This window comes from Sciurus vulgaris, assembly GCF_902686455.1.
Source record: "Sciurus vulgaris genome assembly, chromosome: 17".
Taxonomy (NCBI): Eukaryota; Metazoa; Chordata; class Mammalia; order Rodentia; family Sciuridae; genus Sciurus; species Sciurus vulgaris.
This window is the reverse complement of record NC_136478.1, coordinates 27,800,064-27,825,103: the sequence shown is the minus strand read 5'-3', so window position 1 is coordinate 27,825,103 and position 25,040 is coordinate 27,800,064. Positions and strand designations below refer to the sequence as shown.

At 41.3% G+C, this 25,040-nt stretch overlaps 1 protein-coding gene across 2 annotated transcripts in view; it reads left to right on the top strand.

Moving 5' to 3' along the window:
- Window positions 1-25,040, top strand: part of NUP93 (nucleoporin 93) — a 99,007-nt gene that overhangs the window by 56,204 nt on the left and 17,763 nt on the right. For both annotated transcript variants that reach the window (XM_079117882.1, XM_079117881.1), the window contains exons 4-7: window positions 5,961-6,023; window positions 11,322-11,450; window positions 21,401-21,475; window positions 23,806-23,895. In XM_079117882.1, coding sequence (XP_078974008.1) covers window positions 5,961-6,023; window positions 11,322-11,450; window positions 21,401-21,475; window positions 23,806-23,895 — 357 coding nt within the window. The remainder of the gene's footprint in view (window positions 1-5,960; window positions 6,024-11,321; window positions 11,451-21,400; window positions 21,476-23,805; window positions 23,896-25,040) is intronic.

The window sequence follows — 25,040 nt, the reverse complement described above, 5'->3', positions numbered from 1 at the left end:
CTCTGATAAATGGATGCTGATCCATAGTAGGGGCGGGTAGGGAAGAATGAAGGAACTCTGGATTGTACAGAGGGGGTGAGGGGAGGGGTGGGGTGGTGGGGATGGGAAGGACGGTGGAATGAGACAGGCATTATTGCCCTGTATACATGTATGATTGCACCACTGGTGTGACTCAGCACCGTGGACAGCCAGAGGGAAGAGAAGTCATGCTCCATTTGTGTGCAGTGTGTCGAAATTCATTCTACTGTCATATCCAACTAGAAAAAATACATTAATACAAAAAATGTGGTTTCTGAGTCTGAACTTTGTTGCTTATGCACTGGGTCATCTTAATTGCAACAGCATTTTAGAGTTGATAGAAGCTCTAGAAACCATCTCACATAGGCTCTCAGCTTTTAAACTTATATTGAGGATGTTTTAAAGTATGATCTAGTTAGAGAATTTTGAGAGATGGTGTAGCATCAGGTTTAGTGAGGGCCACAACCAGATGCATAAGCGAGTACCACACTGATGCCTGGCACAAAGCAATCACCATATGTGTGCTAGCTATTCTTAGTACAGGGTGAGCATCCCTAATCCAAAAATCTGAAATCTGGACTCTTCCAATGTTGGAAACTTTTTGAGCACTGACATGATGCCACAAGTGGAAAATTATATACCTGACTTCATGTGACAGGTTGCAGTCGAAACACAGGCCCACTGAAAGTATTGTATAAAATTCTAGTCAGACTGTGTATAGAAGGGATATGCAAAACGTAAGTGAATTTTGTGTTTCGACTTGAGTCCCATCCCCAAGATATCTCACCATGTTCATGCAGTTATTCCAAAGTCTGAATAAAAAGTTGGGAATCCCAGGCATTTCAGATTAAGTATACTCAGCCTGTATTGCCTCATTAAGAATTATTATTCTTCAGGCCTCAGACTTATCATTTATAATGCAGATTATGAGCAATTAAAAAATGCTTGTTGGCGAAATGAGGGGAACTCTGGATTGTACAGAGGGGAGTGAGGTGAGGGGTGGGGCGGTGGAAATGGGGAGCTCTGAGGGTCACCGTTAGATGTTGGCCTCTCAGAGGGAGAAGTGAGGTATGGGGTCTTCTCTGTGCCCAGGGGGCTTCTGGTGTCAGGGAGCCAGTTCACCCTCCACTCCCTAGCCGCCCCCTCTGGAGAACTGATTTTCAGGGAAGCTGTAAGAGTACATCTCGAGGGTGAGGACATGAGAGGGGCCTCACAGGAAGAGCTGGAAAGAAAAGAAATGCATAGGCAGAGGGGAGTCAGGGAGGAGATCCCTGGGAAGTGGGCCCGGCAGGTTATGTTTCTGCCTTACTTTTTAGTCCTTTAATTGCTGTTGGCTGTTATTTTTCCTCACGGTATATGTTCTTTAAAAGAAACTAGCCACCACTAGGTGGCACACATATCCCGGCATTACTCTGTACATGTTATTTTGAACATTCTTTGAAAAGGCCACTGATGTGTCATTTTAAAAAATATGATGTGTAATCTCTTTTAGCATTTTGTTTTAGAAAGAATGAAAGTAAAAATTCAGAATCTACATAGAGTTGGACCCTCCATATTGGTGGTTTCTGCATTTTTGGATTCAACTAAATGCTAAACAGAAGTATTTGAGAAAAAAAAAATGCCTCTGTACTGAACACACATAGACTTTATTTTCTTGCCATTATTCCCTAAACAATACAATTTAACAACTATTTACATGGTAGTTACTTTGTAAATGTGTAAGTAATCCAGAGATGATTTAAAATATACAGAGGTTATATGCAAACACTATGCTCAGATATGCTCAAGATTAGGCACACTTGAGCATTGGTGTCAGCATCTTGTGTGTCTGTGTGTGTGTGTATAGAAGGGCGTCCTGGAACCAGTCTCCATGGATACTAAGGGACAACTGTATTTTGTGGGCTCAGTGTATGCTATAGAGAAAGCCCAGTTTTTGAGGTACATAATGGTTAGTGGTCTTTCTTCATATGTCAGTTAAATGCTCAATTTAATATATTGAGATTTTTAAACTATAACTTGATAATAAATATTTTGAAGATGAGTAATCTACCCCCAAAGCAATAATGGCTTTTTTTTCTTCTTTTTCTTTGTAAATGCTACTTGAAATTTCACCTCTTAGAAATTTGGGAGTTGTGTTTCTTGTAGAATAATAAAATTTTAAAAGCAAAATAATATCATTGCAGAATATTATTTTACTTTTAAATAAATGTCTGATCATTTTTGCTTTTGTGTTTTGTATGTACGGGAGAGAGATTTGGATGTAGGTACAGTTGAAAGAGTGTAAAGTGCTGGTCATTTGACTCGGAAGAGCATAGGAAGTGTAGAGAAGGGCAGGGAGGCAAAGTATCAGCTTACCCCAGGCACTGCCCGCTCCCTGTCAGCCAAAGAGAGAACGAAAGAGATAAGGCCTTGTCAAACAGTGGCTAACCCCCTCTACACTCAGACACCACTACCAGAAAGGGGACTGGTTTAGGCAGTCAGCTCCCTGTAGCCTCTGCCAGGGAAAGGTGCAGCAGAGCAGCCTAAACCTGCCCTTTATTCGGCCACATCAGTCAGTGATAAAAGTTGGCTTGACTTTGTTTATACACTGTGGCCCTAGAGCTTTTTGCTTTTGCCATTTGAAGAACCTTCACGGAAGGAAATTCATAGTAAAGGTCTGTTAACTTGACATCATCATTTGCGATGAATGTTATAAGCAAGACTCATTAAAATCTTTGTCATTTCATGTTTGGCTCCCCTGTGAGAGCAGAAACACCCACTTGGTGACTAGCTGCCCCCCTTCTGAATGGACCACATGGGTTCCACACTTCCTGTGCTCTGGTTTATTGATGCCCTTACATTATTAGGCAAGTAACTGATGCTCTCCCTATCCTCCTCCCACCCCAATTAGCAGTATAGAGAATTGGAGCAGTCTTGGAGTTGTGTCCTCAAGCTGCCTCAGACTGACTGCACAGGAAGAGTCGTCGTGAGGAAAATGTTTTCTGCGTGCTGGTCACTGTTTATCCTGTCTATCCTCATTCACTGCCCAGTTTGGGTTTGATAGTAGGTCAGGGGAATCATGGACTAATATATAAGGATTTGGGGAAATCTATGAAGATTAGTAATATTTAATTTAAAATATATTCCCTATCTTGTTCCCACCCTTCCCCCTCCCTTTTTTTAAAATAAACCAGCACCCTTATATCTATGACTGTTTGAACAAAATATACTAAAGCACTAATAGTTGTTAAAATAAAAGTAGTCAAAAATCAGTTAATTAAATTTCAAATACAAGAAAAGTATCAAATGTGTTCTTATTTTTTTGAAAACTTTTTTTGTTCTTTTTAGTTACACATGTCAATAGAATATATTTTGGCATATGTACAATGAAGTATAACTTCCCATTCTTTTTTTTGAATGATTTTTTTTTAAGTTGGAGATGAACCCAATACCTTTATTTTGTTTATTTTTTTTTGTGGTGCCGAGGATCAAACCTAGTATCTCACACGTGCTAGGCAAGTGCTCTGCCCCTGAGCCACAACCCGAGCTCCTAACTTCCTGTTCTTGTGGTCGTACATGATATGGAGTTACACTGGTCGTGTATTCGTATATAAACATAGGAAAGTTATGTCTGGTTCATTCCACTGTCTTTCCCATTCCTGTTCCCCTTCCCCTTCCTTTTTTTCCACTCCTCCCTATCCAGTCAGTGAACCTCTTCTCCCCCAAACACACCTATTGTGAATCAGCATCTGCATATCAGAGAGAACATTGAATCTTTGGTTTTTTGGGATTGGCTTATTTCACTTACCACGATATTCTCTAGTTCTATCCATTTACCTGCAAATGCCATAATTTCATTCTTCTTTAAGGCTGAGTAATATTCCATTGTGTATATACCACATTTTCTTTATCCATTCATCTGTTGAAGGGCATCCAGGTTGGTTCCATAGTTTAGCTATTATGAATTGAGCTGCTATAAACATTGATGTGGCTGCATCACTATAGTATGCTGATTTTAAGTCCTTTGAGTATAAACCGAGGAGTGGGATAGCTGAGTCAAATGTGGTTCTGTTCCAAGTTTTCTGAGGAATCTCCATACTGCTTTCCATATTGGTTTCACCAATTTGCAGTCCCACCAGCAATGCATGAGTATACCTTTTCCCCCACATCCTTGCCAACTTTAAATGTATTTTAATGTAGCTTGTCATTCTAAAAACTTTTTCTTAATTCTGTTTTGTATTATATTTCCCCAAAGTTCCTTGGGGGTGGGGGACACAGCAAAAAAACATGATTTTGAAAAAACAGGTCATTTCATTATTTCATTTCAGGCACATATAAATGTAACAGTAGTGTGCTTGACATGCATATACCTTGCCTTGCAGAGTATGTAGGTTGATCTGATGTGGGGGTAACTTGAATTCTTCCATCTTACAACTAATACTTTGATCTCCACATATTGATGGATCATCTTCCTCTTTCCTACTTAGTCCCCACTCCCCAGGCTGTGGAAAAGAAACTTCACCCTTTGGTGTGAGGATGTTGGCATGGAAGCCCAGTTTATCTTTGTGTTTCTTTGTCTTCCTACCTGCCGCCATAGCTGTTCACAGTGTCCTGTCCCCCACCAGACCTCAACTCAGCTGAGGACAGTGAACAGCAACAGGGAAGTACCCTGGGCATCTCTTCTTTTAATATCACTTGAGGATCTAGACCTAATTGATGGTAATAGTAGAGCTATGCATACCAAGCCTTGGGCCAAGAACTTGATTACAGTATTTCATTATTACTTGAGTAAACTGAAGTGTAGACAGTTTGAATGACTTGACTAAGTCCTGCCATTCACAAATGGAGGCACCAGTTTTGAAACTATTCCAAAGCCTGGCTGCTTGGCCATTTAACTTATGCATGTTAAATGAGACTTGTAAACAGTCTCTTCTTCACCCCACCAATAGTAAATAAGCAATAGATACCACCAGACCTAAAGTAGAAAGCGCCACATGGTAAAAATCCAGAAGAAACCTGTCAATAAATATAAATAAGTGATTTTTATCTTTTCCCAGTTGTGTTTTTCAGCTTTTCACTGTTGGGACAAAATATCTGAGAAAATAAACTTAGGGGATGAAACAATTATTTTGGCTCATGGTTTCAGAGGTTTTAGTATGCGGTTGGCGGGCTTCCTTGCATTGAGCCTGAGGTGAGGCTGCACCTTGTGGCAGAAGCACATGGTGAAGCAAAGCTGCTCACCTCATGGCAGCCAGGGATCAGAGAGGGCAGGAGGGGCCAGGGACGGACATACCCTCGTAGGGTATGGGACCTTCTTCTTCCAACTAGGTCCCAGCTCTTACAGTTTCCACCCCCCCCCCCCCCAGTAATGCCATCAGATTATTAATCCATCAATGCATTAATCCACTGATGAAATCACAGCTCTCGTGACCCAGTCACTTCCCAAGAGCCCCACTCCTGAACACTGCTGCCCTGGGACCAAGCCTTCATCACACGAGCCTTTGGGGGACATTCTAGACCAAACCAGAACTCCAGCCACTGGCAAGTAAGTGAAAAGCACAACGACAAGTGGACAGTGATGGCCTCCTCAGTGTTAGAAAGAAATGGGAGGACGAGTCGAAAGCAGCAGGGAAGAGAGGGACTGTGACCGGCTGCATCGCCAAAGCATCCTCAGAGGAATCTTGAAGGGCAGTCTTGACTGTTCACTTTTTACATGGTATAGGACATAGAATGCCACACTGCTGCCATGGAGACTTTACTTCTGACAATCATCATATTCTCCCAGAAGGAAACTGGAAGACGTCTCTTAACTACTCCGCGATGTTTTCAAGTTAACAGCGTTCTGTGAGGCTGGAGGAGGGCAGGGTAGCAGATGCCCTCACTGTGGTCTTTTGTCCTGCAGTAGACTTGGTTATTTGAAGGTTGATTTTAACCTAAGTTGCATCATTTTCCCCCACTCACAGGGCTTCCTGAAGAATGAGAAGGACAATGCGCTGCTGTCTGCCATTGAGGAATCCCGGAAGCGGGTAAGAAAACAAACCAGAGTGTAGATGTGTAGAGTCAAGAGCAGCATGTTCAGCAGTGGGTGCAGTCTAGAGCTGGGGTCTGTGCCCAGGCCCAGCTGTCAATTACACAGAGGTAGCTCACCAGACAGAATGCTACAGAAGTTGTTTTTTGTAATACCATGCTTGTAACTATCCATGTATTTGGTGACTGAAATGCATGCGAAACACTGGATTAGACAATTATTAAATCAGCCTTAAATTGGAGGGGCCAGATAATTCTTCAGTTCACTGTTATTGTATAAATGGTATTTTTTTCTACTGAATCAATAGTTTAGAAAGGCATTTATGATCATTGATAATTTCCTTCAGCTTTTTCCTTTATCATACAACATGACCATACCACTTTTTATATTAACAATTTCTACAGCTCTCTTTTTAAAGAAAATAGTTTGGTGCTCCAAAAGATGGTCATGAGTCAGCCAGAGCAGCCATTATATGTCAGCAGGAGTTTGCACAATTGTGCCTTCAAGACATCCAAACACCCTTTACTCTACTAATGTATTAATTCTCTCCATTTGTTTCTGACAAGGATCAAAACCTTCTCAGAGCGTCCCATTACAGAGTAAGAGATTTTCAGGCCACAGGAGTCTTTGGGGAGCAGGGGAAAAGGCTATCAAGTGGATCTGGTTCTAAGCCAGCAGCTTCCCAGGAAGTTAGTGCCAGTCTGCCAGCAGTGGCTCTCTGCAGAGGGAGGGGGAGAAGGGAGAGTTCTGCTGTTTGCTTCTTTAACCCTAATATCTAATGAAATGTATTTTTGTATTAATTTGTGTGATTTAAAAAATAAGAAGTTGAAAAATGCTGCTTCTTTGTGTGCTTTATTAAAATATTCTACGAGGGTGCAAGCAACAGGGCTGTGGAGGAGCCGCCAGCTACTGTTTAGGAGAACACGGTCCCAAGGCACTGTTCCAATGACTGATGTGTTTAATTGTCAGCAAAAACTTCCCTAAAATTTCATTAATTAGATTGTTGGCAGTCCTAGAAATAGAGAAATACACTTGATTCAGATTTGAAAATATTAAGAAAGGGATTTTTTTGTTGTTATTCACACTCTGAGTTACTCACCAATGTTGATTGTCCTCCTGTAAAGGACCAGTGAAATTAAATTAGGATTGTCGAATGCCACCAAGCCTTATTAATCCATTTACCCTGCAGAATGTGTTTCTGGAATTGGCAGTCTCTGAATATTGTATCATACTGAGACTAAATGTGCAGCCAGCCAAAACATTTAGGTGACATACCACAGTGCAAAATGCGCGCATATGTGTTTGGAGGGAGGCATTCCAGTGTTGAGAGCCTGCCTGTGGGGAGGCCTCTGACCTGTCTGGACACTGGGAAACGGCTATAGGGCAAGAATCATTTTCAAAATGATTTGAAAATCAGTAGCTTCCTGGCATTTTGGTGGCTTTTTCATGTGTGAATAACTTGCCAATGTCCTGCTGAAATGCCAAGAAAACAAGCTACAAAACCACAAATGTGTCCTATCTTTTCCCATTTGGTGCATCCCAGCAAAAACAGAACAACATTACCAGAGCATATGCGATGTTTCTAAAAGCCAGCAACAGCTCAGTAACAAATGGGTGTGAAGTCAAAGCATATTGCCCTCTTCCCTTTATGAAAATGGGGTTCAGGTGCTCCCTACTGTTCTTAACTGTTTCCCAGTTCTCTCCTTGCCATCCTTTAATGTGTTCCAAGGGAAACGTTTTCCACACTTAACAACTTGAAAGGTTCATCTTTAGTTGATAATAGTTTCTCCACTGCTTTGCTACTGTCAGTGTTTTGTTTTGTCTTCCTTCTAATATTTTGGTCTCTGCACACCCTTCTATTTTATCTCTTTTCTCTTCCTTTGGTTTTCGTTCCTTATCTCTGCTAGTCTGCCTCTCCTGACTTCTCCTGCCTCCCTTTCTCTTAGTTCTTAGTTGAGAAGCACTGTTGAGTCTCCCGCAGGAGCTCCTCTGCTAGCATTCTTTTTTGCACCTAATCCAGTGGTTCAGACATGGGCATAAATGGAATAGGCTGGAATCATTTGGGTTGGGCAGATGGGTGGCTGATCATCCCTGATTAGCTCACAAATTGGGTGTTCCATCATCTCTAAACTAGATGGGTGTGGTCAAGGGAGGAGAATGTTAAGGTTGGGCCATTTATTTTTATTTGATGCTCCTTATCACACTGATGGTGAATGGAATTACAGTTATGTTCCTTCAGGTCTGGGGACTGTTTCTAAAATGAGTAGCCTAGCGTACTTCTTAGATATATCTGAGGATTCGAGCACAGAAATGTCCACTTTTCAAAACTGCTTAATACTTCTAAAGTACTAAGGAGGAGTCCTTGCACACAAGTGGGCATCTGATAGACAGGGGATAGTGAATTCCACCGTTGTCATCCTGACCCTTCCCTGATGCTGGAAGTCTGCCCCCTCTGTCTCATCTGTAGTTTCTGTGAGTGGTTTACTGTTTGTTTTCTTCAATCACCTTTACTACTCTACCATTCTTTATGAAGACTTGTCCTTAAGAGGATCTCTGGCACTTTTGAAGTGTCCTGAGTTGGTGCTGTGACTTTGTGTCTTTCTTCCTGTTCCGAGCTCAGAAAGCAGTATGACTCACAGCCTTCTGCCTCCTTATTTCTACCTACCCTGGTCCTTGAGGCTTGAAGCCCTTTGGTTTTCTAGGGAGAGGTTCTAGGCTGAGGAGGTGGTTGGTTTGACTATTGACTAGAAAGAGTTTTAGAAGTGTCACTTACATACTCTTTGTGAACAACTACTAGAGGAATTATCTCTTCCCTTCACTTCTAGCCCACCTTTCTGTTCCATTATACTTTCATGTTCAAACTGCACAGCTTTTGTGTCTAAGCTTCACTTATGTGAACAAGAGGTAAAGGTTTTTCTCTGGGTGTTTTTCAACTCATGCTAACTGATTGGAAAGATCCATTCTGCCTGATTCTCAGTGACAAGGACAAAACCAGATGGAAGGCCATTAAAGTCAGTGACAGTCATCTCTCCTGTGTCTTCAGAATACCTGCTAGAAAAGAGTGTGAGGTGTGCCAGCTTTCTTCCTAATTTTTTGTGGCTGGTGTCCCTTTTCCAATTTTAATATATTGTGGTCCAAATATAAATATCCCATTTGTAGGAAGAGTATATTTGATTTTTATAGCAGTTCCTCAACACTCTTGTATATGAACATTATCAGTATAAATTATCTGCATTGCCAAAAATAAAGCAGGCATTACTAATACTCCCTTGGTGCTGCCTAATTAGATGCCAATCTGATTGTAAATGAAATGGCTTTTTGAAAAGTGAGCTTAAGTTGATAGGAAACCTGGTCTGCCAATTAAAGAATAATAGGCTAAGAACAATCATAATTCAAAATATCTCTATAAATATTTTTCCTTTGTATTTTTTCCTTCTTAGTGTGTTTCTCATGTCAGCTACCTGCAGCGTCACCAGTCAGTGGTAGTGAGATTTATCAGGCTTCAGTGATTTTGAGTAAACTGGTAGGAAATTTAATAACAGGATGGTTTTCTTTTACTAGTTTGATTTCTGCTCTACAAGTATTAGTGATTATTATTGTTATTATTATTTGGGGGGCATACTGAAATTTAACTCAGTGGTGTTTTACCACTGAGTTACATCCTCAGCCCTTTTAATTTTGAGACAGAGTAGAGTATTACTAAGTTTCCCAGACTGTCCTTGAACTTGCAGTCTTCCTGCCTCTGCTCTCAAGTAGCTGGGATTACAGGTGTGTGCCACTGTATGCAGAAATATTAGTGATTTTTAAAAATTTATTTCGATTCATTGTACACAAATGAGGCACAACTGTTGTTTCTTTGGTGGTACTATTAGTGATTTTTTAAAAAGTAAATAAAGTCACTGGAAGAGTCTTTTATCTTAGATTCTTGGTAAATCTTAAGATTCCACTGATCTTATAATCTATTATTTTTGTATGTACTAGAAGAAAAAAAAAACTCTTGTGACATGCAATAAATTGTAATATGCAGCCTCATTTCAGAAGTTTTAAAAAGATGTTTGTTTTAATAAGCATTGGAGAGGTGCTCAACATTACTATCAGCCAGGTGTGGTGGTCGTACGCCTGTAATCCCAGCCACTGCAGAGGTGAGGCAGGAGGATGTCAAATTTGAGGCTAGCCTAGGCAACTTAGTGAGACCCTGTCTCAAAATACAATTTTAAAAAAGTTCTGGGGATGCAGTTCAGTGGTAGAGCACTTGCATGGCATGTACAAAACTCTTGGTTCCATCTTTAGTACTAGGAAAACAACAAAAATTAATCCTTACGGAAATGCACATGTGAACTATAGTGAGGTACCAATTTGCACTCATTAGGGTGGCTCCTATCAAAAAACCAGAAAATAATATTAGAGAGGATGTAGAGAAATTGAAACCTTTGGGCACTTTTGGTAGAAATGTAAAATGGGATAGTCTTTTGAATGCAGTAGAGTACTAAAAGTAGAATTAACACATACCAGAAATTCCACTTATTAACATGTGCTGAGGAGAATTTGAAGCAGGGACTTCAAGAGCTAGTTTTCACCCATGTTCATAGCAACATTTTTCACAAAAGGAAGGAAATTCTGGCACATGTTACAACATGGACAAACCTTGAGCGTATTACGCTAAATGAAATAAGCCAATCAGAAAAGACCGATCTGTATAATTTCTTTCATATGAGATAAGAGTAGTCAAATTCAGGGGCTGGGGTTGTGGCTCAGTGGTAGAGGACTTGCCTAGCACATGTGAGGCACTGGGTTTGATCCTCAGTACCATATGAAAACAAAAAAATTAAATAAAGGTATTGTGTTCATCTACAACTAAAATTAAAAAAAGAGTAGTTAAATTCAGAGACAGATGTAGAATGGTGGTTGCCAGGGTTTGCGGGGAGAGAGAAATGGGAGTTACTGTTTAATGGGTATATTTTCAGTCGTGCAAGACCAAGAAGTTCAAGAATTCACAAGATGGACAGTGGTGGTGAATGTGTTTAATGCCCCTGAACTGTACACTTAAAAATGGCTAATCTTGTGTGTATTTTAGTAAGTTCAAAAGCTTTTAAATGCCTTAGAATCAATGAATAGGGTAAGTCACAAAGAGTTGTCAGTAAATTCTTTGAAGGATAATTTTTGAAGTCCATTGCTTTTACTCTACTCATGGAGGAGTGGTAGTTTGGGGAAGGCCTTAGCATTTCTGCTGCGCTTTAAGGGCAACCATGTTCTCTATTTCTCACTTGGGTTGTGACCCTCTGCTCCTTCCCTGCAGACCTTTGGCATGGCTGAGGAGTACCATCGGGAGTCAATGCTGGTCGAGTGGGAACAAGTGAAACAGCGGATTCTGCACACACTGCTGGCCTCAGGAGAGGATGCCCTTGACTTCACCCAAGAGAGTGAGGTAGATGGATCAAAAGATGAATCATTATTAATAAACATGTGAAGCCAGAGGACACCTGCCTACTTCATTAGTGGAGTTCTGGCACAGGTGGTTGCTTTCTTCTCATGGATTTTGGGATGCCTCATTCACCTGGACTTCTTCCAGCATGCCTGGTTGCTTCTGCTCAGTCTCCTTTGCTGAGTTCACAGACTGACCTCAAGATGTTTGAGTGTCCCGGGCTCAGTCCTTGACCTGTTTTCTCTCTTAGTTACTGTGCTGATCTTACCTAGACTGTGGCTTCTAGTACCAATCATTTGCTGAAGGTTCTCAAATTTGCATCTGCAACCCTGAACCCTACATTAATTTATCTGGTTGCCTTCTTGTCTGTCTTATAAGCATTCAGGCCCAGAATTGACCCAATAATTGCTGCCCACTAACCCACCTTCTCACAGAAGTCCCCATTTTTATAAATAGCAATTTCAGTTTTTCCCTTGCTCATAGCAAAGATAACCTCAAATTCATTTTTGTCTTTTCCTTGCCCTTCTCATACCTGGTCTGGACAAATCCAGTTAACCCTACCCCTAAAATATACCCAGAGTCCACCACTTCTCCCACCCTCACTGTTAATAGTCCAGACCCTAATCATCTCTCACTTGGATCACTGAGCCAGCCTCGTGACCGCTGTTTTAGTTATCCGTTGCTGTGTAACAAATACTTGAGACCTTACTGACTGAAGCAAGCTTTTGGTTGTCTGGTTCTTTCTTTCTGACTCAGGGTCTCTTGAAGCTGCACTCATCCAAGGTATGACTTGGGAAGCCCTGCTCCCCAGGTCTTTCATGTGGCTCTTGACAAGCCTTAGGTCTTCTCTGGCTCTTGGCTAGAGATATGACTTCCTTGCCAATGGGCCTGTCCACGTGCTGTTCACAGCATGACAGTGTGCTTCTCCTAGGGTAGGAGGAAGTGATCCAAAGTAGGGCTAGAGCCCTGAGACAGAAATCACAGTCTTTCTGTTACATAATTTGAAAAGCAATATCCTGTCTCTTGTCTAGGTTAGAATCCATCACTAAATCCAGCCTATCCTACAGGGCAGAGGACCATAGGAGGGCTTGAATACCAGGAGGTGGGGATCGTTGATACCGCGTTACAGGCTGCTGAGCACGCTGATCTCCTGCTTGTCCCTTGTACCCTGCTAGAATTTCAACTCAGCAGCCACAGTGATTCCTGTCACTGCTTTGCTTAGAGCTCTTTGGTGATGCCCGCCTCACTTGGCGTGAAAGCCAAAGTCCTTACAATCACCCGGCGTTGTTGCCTGTCTAAATCCGTCTTATTCCGCTCTCCCCATTGTTCTTGCTGCTCCCGCCAGACGGTTCCTTACAAGTTCCTTGAACAACCTGAAAGGCTCACTGCTGCTTCTACCTAGAATGTTCTTCCCAGAATAACTGTATGGCTGTCTCCCTCATAGTGCCATCCTAGGCCTTGGTAGGTGAAATCCAAACCAGCCCCTTCTCTGCCAGCACTTCGTGTCTCCTTTGCGTGCTGTTTGTCTTCGTAGCCCTTCCTCCCCTGGGCTGTTGTGTGTGCTTCATGCTAGTATATGGTAGATTGTCTGTTTCTCACAGATTATAGGTTACCTGAAGGTAAGGATTTTTATTTTCTTTGTTTTCTATACATGCAGTGCCTAGAAGAATCCCTTGAAACATAATAGGTGCTCAAGAAATACCTGTTGAATGAATCATTTGGCTTTAGTTAACTTCATACTAAGGGATATGTTTTAAAGAATATAGTTTAGGGTGGGAAATTAAATAAGCTCAGTTACCAGTGTTAATTGATTGATAGTAGTGCCAAGTTTAGGATTTTCTCCTCTTTTTAAAATTTAATTTAAAAGAACAAAGGCAATGTAGTTATATGATTCAAGAATTAGAGCACACTGTTTGCAGATACCCTCTTCCCTTTTCCCTCTTGTCTTCCCCATCAGTAATTACCATTATTGCTTTCTTATGTATATTTCTAGCATTTACTCATACAGATACAAATATATAAGACTATATATTCTTTTTTTAAAATGTTTTTAGTTGTAGATGGACACAATACCTGTATTTATTTATTTTTATGTGGTGCTGAGGATGGAACCCAATGCCTCACACGTGCTGGGCGAGCACTCTACCACTGAGCTGTAATCCCAGCCCCAAGACTATATATTCTTATCTCTGCACCTTCTCACCCAAAAGCTAGCTAGCTGTGTGTTCTGTTCTACATGTTTCTTTTTTCCCTTACTGTATCCAGGAAATCTTTCCTGCGAGAAATTTTGAGGCTGCATCTGGGACCAGCAGGCAAATGTGTCTTGCTTAGTGATGCCCTTGTGCGTGCCGCACATTTGTCTTCCTGTGTAGGGAAAGGGACAGCCCTCTACTTAAGATCCTGGCTTCAGCAGTAACTGTTCCTGAGGCCTTATCCAAAGCTCTTTTTCAAACTCTGCAGGGTCTTCACCAGTGAAATGGGTTTGGGGGCAGATTAGTGATAATGGAAAGAAACTGATCCATGATGACCATTCTTTACTGCTGTCTTTTAAAATAGGTTCAGATCATTTAGAGGTAGAGATCAAAAATTGTAGTGTTGTAAAATTGAATAGTATTAGACATTTTTAGGCTTTTTAAACAAAGCTTCCTGATAAGACCTTTCCCAAAAACTTGTTTCATGGATAGCTCATGTTCTTTTATACATAGAGATAGGAAAACTGAGACCCAGAGAGATGGGTAATATGCTAACAAGACCCAGACTGTTGGCTTCTAGGTCATCACTCTATTGAAGTCTGGGTCAAGGATGGGTAGGTTGGCAATTAATGGGACCTACAAGGTAACTGCACATCCTCCATCTGCATATTTGCCCCTGATTTAAAAACCAGTTTATTTTTAAATTAAATTGTCCCCAAGTAAATAAATGCCAAGTCTTTAGTCTTGGGAAATTGTTCTTTAAGGACTATGTCCCATATTTCTTTGACTCGAAGACTTCACAATCAAATCAGAGTCTTTGGGAAAGAAGAACTTAATATATATGATCCTTGCACAGCCTAATGTTTCTTTTTCAGTTCTTTATGAATCTGGGCAAATAACTAGGAACAACTCATGGTTTTATAAACTTCATTTTTTAAAAAATGGTGTTAATAGGTTGTGTTCTGTATAGGGATTTGAAAGTAATTATAAATTGCAAATGAGATGTTCTTTCTTGATTGCTCATCTCTTCAAAATAGGCTATCTATTTAATAGACTCTTATTCTTTGACCTCTAGTCCCCTTGGAAAGGAGTTACCTGTGCTTCTCTGTTCTCTGTTGACACCTAGCAGCATGAATAGAACTGCTGTAAAATTGATAGATGATGCAGACAAGTCTCTCTTAAGGTTAGCCAGGGAATTGCCATTTTCTGGAAACTTGTTAAGTTTTGCTGTTTTGAACATTTTCCCTGAAGTATAACATGTATATACAGAAAAGTGCACAAATGATAAATATATAACTCAATGAATTTTCACAAATGGAAAACACTTAGATGAAGAAACAGAATCTGACCAGCATCCCAGCGAATTACCTGTGTGCCTCTTTCTGATCTCTGTCCTCTCTCCCCATCAACAATGGAACCACTGTCCAGCTTCTGACATCACAGATTCACTTTGCTTGTTTTTGAACCTTGTGTAAATGCAGTCATAAAATACATACTTTCATTTCTGTCTTCTTTTGTGTAACAGTCTGTATATTATTACATGTAGTTATGAGCTATTCTTCTCAGGGCTGAACAGTATACCTGCAATTTGTTTATCCATTCTAGCGTTGATGGACATTTGGGTAGTTTCCAGTTCTTGGCTCTTATAAATAGTTCTGTTATGAATGTTATTTTGTATGTCTTTTGGTGAACACATATTTGCATCTCTGTTAGGTATACCCAAGAGGGAAATTGCCAGGTCAGAGGGTTTGCATGTGTTCAGCTTTACTAGATATTGCCAGATCATTTTCCAAAATGGCTTTACCACCAACAGTATGTGAAAATGCCATTTTGTTCCATATCCTGGCCACACTTGGTGTTTCTTTTTTAATATAACCATTCTGATGGTTACATGGAACCCTGTGTTGTTACAGACTTTTGCCTTGTAATTTCCTTCAAAAAATGATGAGAAAGCAGTATCATTTCTAGTTGACTCACCTCCATATAGGAGAATACACAGGATGCCACAGCAGGCTTAGGATCATCAGACCTTGACTTCCTGAGCCTGGGATTCCTATTTAGGAAAAGCCTATCCTGAAAAACTGTTGTAAGGAATATAACACATAGGAAACCCCTAGCCCAGCATCCATCTTAGGTACATTGTGTATATCCTAGCAATATTAGGGTGGCTGTTAGGATTTGGTAAGCAACACATCCTTCAGTTTACTCCTTAATCATTTTAGTATGGATTTTTTTAAGTGTTTGTCTTAATTTATGAAGTTTAGCTATTTATTCAGCATAAGTAGAAGAAATAATTGAAGAAGTATGGCTTGATGTATACAACATTCTTTTTTGGACACCTTATTGTCAGGCAGGAATAAGGTTGTTAAAACCCATCATTAGGAAGGAGGCTTCACATAATTTTGATCTGACCTTACATTTGAAGGGAATTGTCCACATTTGAGTAATTTAAATAAAGAAAAGATCAAGTCTTTTTTAAAAAAGTTTTTAAAGCAAAACTGGACTAGGATATGGTGGTTCCTGGAACCCCCCCCCCCCCCAGGCTTCTAATAACAGAAGAGCAGGGAGACATTATTAATATCTGTTCCTGGCAAGTTTAAATAAAGGAAATGATGCTTCAGTGGCATAGTCAATTTGGAAAATTAATTTCCTTAGGATATCATTGAAGAAAGATAACTTTTAAACAAAAGTGAGAATGGAAAGATTGTTAATAACTTTTTAAGTTATGGTTTGAGTGAAACTGTTGTACTTCGAAGCAAGAAAGAGCCTTGTGGCTATGAACTTGTGCCCTAGTTCTTGCACCCGGTCAGTGTGAAGAAGAACTCTCCTGGCAGATTCTGTGACAGGATGAGGGAATCCTTATGTATCTTAGCCAACTTTCAAAACAGCATCTGAAGACAAATTTATCTAACCTCAGTGTAGTCCAGTGGCTGTACTGGTATTGGATGTCATCAATGGGTGATCGCCTCCTATATTGTCTAGAGAATGACTTAGCAAGCAGCAGGCTGCCTAGAGAAGCTGAACTGGAGCTTAATAATTATAGATAATGATGGTGACATTCTAAGCTGTGATATATGAAATGTTCAGTGTATGTTGAACAGCTCCTGATTTTGGTAATGGATGTAATATCATATTTTCATCAATTCCCAATCATACACCTTTTCTGCATTTTAACATCTCTGAAATCAAGATATGTCTTAAATTCAGTGGTGTCATAGTTTGACAACATTTTTTCCTTTCCTAATGACACATCAAGTGACAATGTCTTACAATAAATGATGTATTAGATTTGATGAAATATAGTAAAATATACACTGCCAAGAATTTGAATTTGAAAAGCCAGACTAGATGATTCTAGGCTATATTTTATGTCTCTGGTGATTTTCTAGGGTGTGGACCTGGTTCTCATGTTGGGAGTTGAGCAGAATTTCAAGAACAGAAGTATTCTGCTACTCTTTTACAAAGAAGATTAAAGAAAAAAAAAAAAATCCCAATTTGCCAGATTGTCACAATGTATCACACGAACACCTGATCTTGTGCACCACTGGATGGTAGAGGGGTGTAGATGCACTTGGGAAAACTGCCGCTCTCACCCACCTTCATCCAGACCACCTCCATTAGAGGTGCACATCCTTCCAGGCCCCTCTCTGGTCCTCATGTGCATGTTTGTAGGAATGTCCATCTTACCACTTATCAACCACAAATGGTACCATTGGATATATTGGGTTGTACAACTTGGCATTGGTTTTGTTTTACTTCTTTTAGAGCTTTCTCTTAAGCTTTGTGTGGGGCTGTTGTTCATTAGTGGTTATAATAGTGTTTTGTTGTGATGGCTCAAACATTCTACTCATTTTGTCCACGGAGAGCAAGGTCACACTGGCATTATTTGTGTTGCATTTAGAACCCTGGCTTTCTAGTCCCTAGTTGTTTTTTTTCCAATAGCATTGGGCTTTTATAACCAGATATGGTAAATTAATCACTTAGATCCATTTGGCTTACATAATTTCCCACTTGGAAGTTAAACTCCCTTCCTTCTGTGGTACCATCTTGTCCTTTCCTCCATGTTTGTCTTGCTAAGAACACTCCTTACACTCTGCTGCCAAACGGCAGTGTGCCCTCCATGGGAAGAATGTTATGCATCCCTGGATACATTTTGTACAATAATAGGTGATAAATAAAAGTTTGCAGTGCTCTTCTGTCACATTCCTGTCCTAGAATGGCTGTTTTGGGAACACCATGTACTCTGAGAAGGCCTTTCCGAGTCTGTCTCTGTGAGACTACTATTTCTCTACATCTCTCCAGGCTCCTGGTGAGTCCTCTTTTTTATTTGGCCCTGCTTTCCTGTCTTTACTGCCTTTCTGTCTCTGATTCCCTGTTCCTATTGTCTACTCCTGCTGCCCTATCCTACCTGCTGTCCTCTGGCCACAGCCATACCCTGCTGTGGCTCTGTCAAGCCCTGGTGCAGAAAAACCCAGCGGCCGGAGCCTTTTGGAATGCTGTCCCACACAGCATACTGGCACCCACTCTTCCCAGCCCTCGGGCAGTCCCAGGTGTGGAATCACGCCATTTGCCAGGTCCTTTGCTCAGGAATGTTCACGTACGCATCTTGTTGATGGAAATTGACTTGATGTGTGGTAAAATAGCAGCTTGACCAAGGGCAGCTGAAGGAGAAGTACTTTTGAAAACAAGAGCATTAGGCAAAATTAATTTACATGGAAATTCAAAGGCTGAAACCAACTACTTTTTAAATGGATAATTTTAAAAATTAGGTCTTTAGTACTAGAAATTTTTCTCAAGGCTGTTTGAGATAGCTGAACCAACTGTGTGCTTGCAGAAATGCCTTCATCCTGTTCTGCTTTTCCTCCTGTTGCTGGACTTAACAGGCATGCTGCTCTGTTCTTTGAAAGGACTGTGGACCTTCAGCTTTACCTTGGTTCTGGGAGGTGGCCATCTTACAGAACACCCTCAATGCGGTGTTATGGAGACACTCAGAATTAGTGTAGAAGTAGACTGTGTGCTGGTGGGGGGTCTCTTCCATCAAGGAGTGTGTGTTCATTGTAGAAAAATTGGATGAGATTTTCTAGCCAGCACAAGTTAAAAAAAAAAAAAAAAAAAAAAAAAAGTCTTTTAGGTGGCGATTCTGCAGTGTCCATACTTAGCCATATCAGATGTTTTGTTCACGTGTTCATTATGGTTGCTTGTTTTTTGTTTATAAAATGACAACAGCTAGCATTTGTTTGCCATGGGTTGGGCCCTGTGCTGAGTTTGTTCGACTTATTCCTCACAACAGTACTGTGAGTAAGCACAGTTGGCCATTAACATCTATGGGTTCCATCAGTGGATTCAACCAGCCGCACATCAAAAATAACCAGGAAAAAAATTATGCTGTACTGAACACATGTAGATATTTGTCTTGTCATTATTCCCTAAATAATACAATATGGCTGTGCACATAGCATGTACATTGTATTGGGAAATGCAAGTAATCTAGACATGATTTAGAGTATATAGGAGGATATGCATAGGTTACAGGTAAACATTGTGCCATTTTATTTAAAAGACTCGAGAATCTGTAGATTTGGTGTCTGCAGTAAGTTCTAGAACCAGTCCTCCATGGATACCAGAAATAACTATTATTATTCTCCCAATTTAATCTTCATTGGGAACCTATGGGGTAGGTACCATTTCTACCTCCATTTTATAGCTAAAGAACCTGAGACTTAAAAGAAGCAATATGCTCAAGGTCACATAGCTAGTAAGTAGTGGAGTCAGGGTTTCTAACCACTGTTTCTTGCCCTGCAGTGGTGGTCCTGGGGAATTTGCCCCTGCTGCTCTGGTGGGCAGGACAGAGGAGTGCTGAAGAGTTCAGAGTGCCAGACTGTGGGTTCAGACCTTGGCTCCCCTGCCTCCTACTGGAGTGAACTTGTGCTTTTTTGTCTTCGTCTGTAAAATCATATCTATTTCATAGGGCTGTGGGGTTAATACATGGAAGTTTAGTACAGACGGTGCTTGGCACAGTGAGTGCTGGATTAACGAAGTGCTTGTTATTGTCTTTGTATGCCACTGTCCCTCGTATGTCTACTTACTCTCAGCTCACAAGATGGCTGCCATAGCTGTAGACATCAAATCTGTATTCAAGGTTGAAAGAAGGAAAACTGAAAGGTCATCCTGGGTTCTTTCCCCCTCTTTATCAAGAAAAGCAGAGGCTGTTTGCACACTTGTGTTTCCTTCTCGTTGGTTAGAACTAGAGTGCATGACCATCCCTACCTGTAGTAGAGGCTAGGAAAAAGGTACTTTCAGTGATGTGTAGGCGTCACCTCTGTGGGCCAACAGTTACATTTCCAGAGTTGCAATCTAGTAGATACCTCCTTGGGTGATGTGAAACCTGCCACAGTGGGAATAAATTATACTCCAGAAACCAGTAAATGCTGTACATCATCCCCTTACCAAGAATCGGTTGTTAGACCCTGATCGACTCTGTTTGCCGGCCTGAAAGGCAGCAGGGAGAGGGGTGAGGAGTAGGGTTAGGAATGTCCCTGGGTCAGCCAGCCACAGCATCTACCAAGATCAGTAAACTGTTTATGCTCTTCTAATACCAGTGATTGCTGGAGGTCAGAGCTGAGGCAGACTCTCAAGGTCATCTAGGACAGCCCCTTCATTTGACTGATGGGAACCTGAGGCTTCAGGGCCTCAAAGCCAGGGAGTGAAGCAGCCTTCCTGGAACCCAGAAGTCCTTGACAGTCCAGTGTTCATTCTCTAGAACAGAGGGTTTAAAATCCACCTTTCTGCCCCTGCCTTGCTTCTCTCTAGCCTACTCCAGTCGTACCCACTCTAGTACTGCTTTTATCAGCTCTCATGACGTGGGGAAATGTGGCTGTCATCTGTTGGCTTCCTAGGAAGCTTACTTTAAACTGCTTTGATTTGGATTTTAGAGAATAGAGCATTAATTGTTTTTTTTTTTTTAAATGAGACAAAGAATTTGATCTCTGCTATAGTATAGTACAGGCTAATGTATTAAAAATTGGAGAATGTACCTAAATCCATATTTGTTTTTAGTAAGAAGTCAGCTTAGCTAAAGATGAGCTTTAGTCTTTCTTTAGAAAAGACTAATGCATATCTATAACTCCTCCATCAGACAGTAGGCTCTGGGGGGCAGGCTCTGAGGGCTGGCTCCTTTCCATCCATCTGAGGGTGAATACATACAGTGCATCTGGCACTTTGCGTGTATTTGATGTGTGAATGAATGAATGATGCCCAGCTAAGACTGGCTTCACATCTTCAGATACAGAAAATTAATCGGCAGGTATTGTTTTAGTGTGGACTTGAGATTAGAGAATCTGAACCTGGTGTTGTGACCCTGTGGAGTCTATTCCCTCAGCCGCTGGAGATGACGCATGGAGACAGGAGGCCCACTGACAGAAGTGTGACCTCACTGATGCGAAGACGAGGTGGTGGCGGGGATTGGGGCAGACTGAATATCAGAAGGTGCATCCTTCCAGAAATAGTCCCCGAGGCCTCAGTAGGGCTTATCTGGCCTCCCTTTACATTTATCCACCCAGTCCCATGCCCACTCTCTTGCCATGTGTCCATGGTAAGAGAACTGTGTTCTGTTGAAACCCTAAAGCCATCATTTTGAGGAAGTTTTAACTAGGAAATAGGCTCCTCACAGCTTTATGGACAGAGATCTGTTTATGTGATTTTTATTTCTTCACATGATTGAGTACTGTTCTTAACCAGCTCTGGATATGTCTTTATCTACAGCCCAGTTACATCAGTGATGTGGGGCCCCCTGGCCGGAGCTCTCTGGATAGCATTGAGATGGCCTACGCCCGGCAGGTGAGCATGCTCTCCAGGACTTAACCCAGAAAATGCACATGAGCCTCTGGGAGTCAAAGGGAACGATAACTTCATGTGAAAGTCAAACCCTAAAAGCAAGTTGGGTTTTCATGTAGAGCACTGGTTAATATTTCACCATATAGGCCACTGGAAAATTCTATCAAACAGGGTAATTGAATGACTCAGATTTGATGTGGGGAGATTGAAGTCTGACCAGGCATCCCATTTTGCACTGTTGGCAGTGGCTCTGTGTACAGTAAAGCCTTGAGAAACTACCCTGCGTAGCAAATGGAGTTCAGTATTAACTGAGTTACCTGGTGAGCCCGTAGTATGATCAGAGATCCTTCTTTCACCCCTTGCTGAGAGAAATGTCTCTCTGCCTTGGTAAGCATAGTGTACTGAGCTACTTAGTATCATTATCATCTTGCGGAAGCACCTGATATATTAGGGATCTTGCTTCTCATTGCTGCTCATGACCATGCAGTAGTAAGGGTATAGATCCAGCTGCTTCATGGTAAGCACAGACTCACCACTGGACTGAAGCTGTCCTGAGGACAGGCATACCTACGGTTGACTTTTTAAATAAAGCATTGCCAGCCAACTGTGTGTTTTATTATAATTTGCCACTTTCGTACATAAAGTATCAGAAAGGGGAAACATTCCTGTTTCTTGAATTGAAGGTGATGGGCTTCCACCGCCCTTAAGATCATCTTGCACCACTAGTAGCCAAGGGACACCTGTTCAGGCATTTCCAACTCCCATGACTTGTGGGGGAATACATTGGTGCCACTGGTAGCCCTCAGCATTATTTCCTTTCTTCCTTCCCTTCTTCATTCCCTCCAACCTGGAGTGGGGGTTAGAGGCAAAAACTTACAGGTAACAGCTATGGAAGGCAGCGAGGGGCCACAGAGACTCTTACCCTGTGCTCTTTGACAGAGGTCTCTGGTTTCAGTTGCCAATTAGTCAGTCACTGGAGTTCTACATTAACTGAATACCTGGTAGGCTTATGGCATTACCAGAAATCCTTCTTTTTCCCCTCATTGAAAGACATTTCTGAAATGCTTTGTAAGAAGTCTCTCTCCTTTAATGTGCCATGGTTATTTAAAACTGCAGGCAGCTGAAGCTTTATCAGCTTCCCACAGATGGGTTCCCCTTTCTTCCAAATCCATGTTTTACCACCATCCATCATTTCTTTCTTTCTGCTCCAATCTTTAGATCTCTCTTTTTCTTATTCCCCCTGTACATTGACATCCTTTAAATTTTACCTTCATTACATGGCTGAACCTGTCCATTGCCACGACCACCTCCAGGAATTCAGACCTAATGAAATTATAAGCTTCCAAGGAGAGAAACTATATATCTTCTATATCTGCAAAGACTAAAACTTCCTACAGTGTAACCTTTTCTAGCACTTAGAACACCAAGATGTCAAATATCTGTTTACATGGCTCTCCCCTCCCATGGAGAAGGACTCTTTAGATCCCATGTTGGACATAGTACCTTGCAAACGGAAAACCCCTAATCAGTGATAATTGAGTGAATAAACATACCTTATAGTTTAATCCATTTTATTTAATCTTTATAACAGAAGCTAAATGGCATTGTTGTCCTCCAATTTAAATCAGAGGAGACTCAGGTTCCTCAGGATCATTTTGTCTGACATCAGTGTTCTCAGTCCTTGGTAGAACAGTGACTTATAATACAAAGTGAAGTGGTCCACAAGAACAGAAGTTACTAGTTTTCACCATCATTATTTTAGTGCTATGAAAATAAAATCCGAAGTACCAGTAGCTTCCTTATACCTTAAACGTCACAGTTTTATTTTTTTGTTCATTCTTTTTTTTTTTTGAGAAAATTTTACTTAGGTAGCAGATTTTTCCCAGGAGAAATGGATATTCCAAGTGTGCTGTTCTAACGTGTGGTGGGATGCAACCTGATATTCCTTACTCAGTCCATGGACCTGGACCTGGGACCATTCTTCAGTCCTTAGGCCAGGATTTTACCAAGACTCTGACTTCTAGGAAGCAGCAGCCAAAACCTTTCCATTGTCCTGTCTGCCCATCTTCTTCCTTGGACCTTGCTACCTGCCTGTCCCCAGGACCACCTTACTCCCGTTCTTCAGGTGTTTGGAAGGCTGGGATAGCAGTTAGTCTTAGTGTGTTGCCTACAACCAAGGTATAGAACTGCTAGGTAGCTGGCTAGTGTGGCCACGGTGAGGAAGGGAAGGTCTATGGAAACTTCTGTTTGCTGGCTTCAGAGCTGCTTCAGGAAGTTTTAAAAAGAAATGAAAATAGAAACTGTGCCATTGACTTTGCTTTCCATCATTTCAGATTTATATCTATAATGAGAAGATTGTCAGTGGCCACCTGCAGCCTAACCTTGTGGACCTCTGTGCTTCCGTCGCAGAGATGGATGATAAGGTAGTGACCACAGCTAATCTGTGTCGAAAGGTGGGGGACCATATTCAAAGGGGATTAGCATTTTGCTGACTTGGCTGAAGTGCACTCAAGAGACACTCTGTTCCATGGAGTAAAATTTAACTGCTCTTCAGAGTGTTAAATTTTAGAGTGTGTGTGTTTTTTTTTTTTTTAATAATGATTTTTTTAATTTTAAATGCATCTTCATAAAACACAGCAATGTCAATTAATGGTTGCAAGAGTTCTCCTCAAGCTGTCATTGCTTTCAAGTTCTGTCCATCTGACTCTCCACTCACCACTTTACCTCCTCAGACAAACTATTGGGGCCCTTTAAGGAGAGCTGAATCATAAAGGTGATGTAGTCTTTAACACCTGCCAGCTCTTTGAACTTGACTCAGGTGGCTGAGCATTTTTCCTATGTCCCTCATTCCATTCCTCTCTGACCTCCTACCCCCAATTTTTATTCTCCCTCCACTCTTATTCCTAGCCAGTTTTCTCCTCTAGGGGAAAAATTAAAAAACAAAGAAGTGAAGCCATGAGGATCACAAGTTCAAGATCAGCCTGGGCAGCATAGCAAGACCTTGTCTCAGAATAGAAACTAAAAGGACTAGGAATGTAACTAAGTGGTAGAGCACTGCCTTCAATCCCTAGTACTGCAAAAACAAACAGATAACACCAGAGAAGCGGGTTGGTTGCTAGGTACTAGGAGGGAAAGATGTCATGGAGGTAAGCAGCCATATGCAGAGTTGTTTTCAGAAATAACTTTTTTTTTTTTTTAATAGTAAAATATAAGGCAACACAGATACATCTAGAGAAGAAAGCAGGAGCTCGCCAGTCACCCCACTGCTTATTAGAACAAGTCACATTTGGCTGGATATTTTACTTAATTAAGGAAGACCATGAAAACAGACTTTTGCCTCTTGCTTTGAAAAAGTGTAAGCCTGTGTTTCTCCAGCCAGACCTGTATTCTTTAGACTATTACCAGAGACTAAGGGAAGACATTTTTAAGGAGAGATTTATAGCCAGGAGGACTGGGGAACCCACTGTGTGATGGTAGCACAAAGAATGCCTGCTCCTTCCTGGGAGGAGCTCTGGAAGGGAGTGAGTGGGAAGGAAAATGGAGGCCAAGATGCTCCACGCAATGGGTA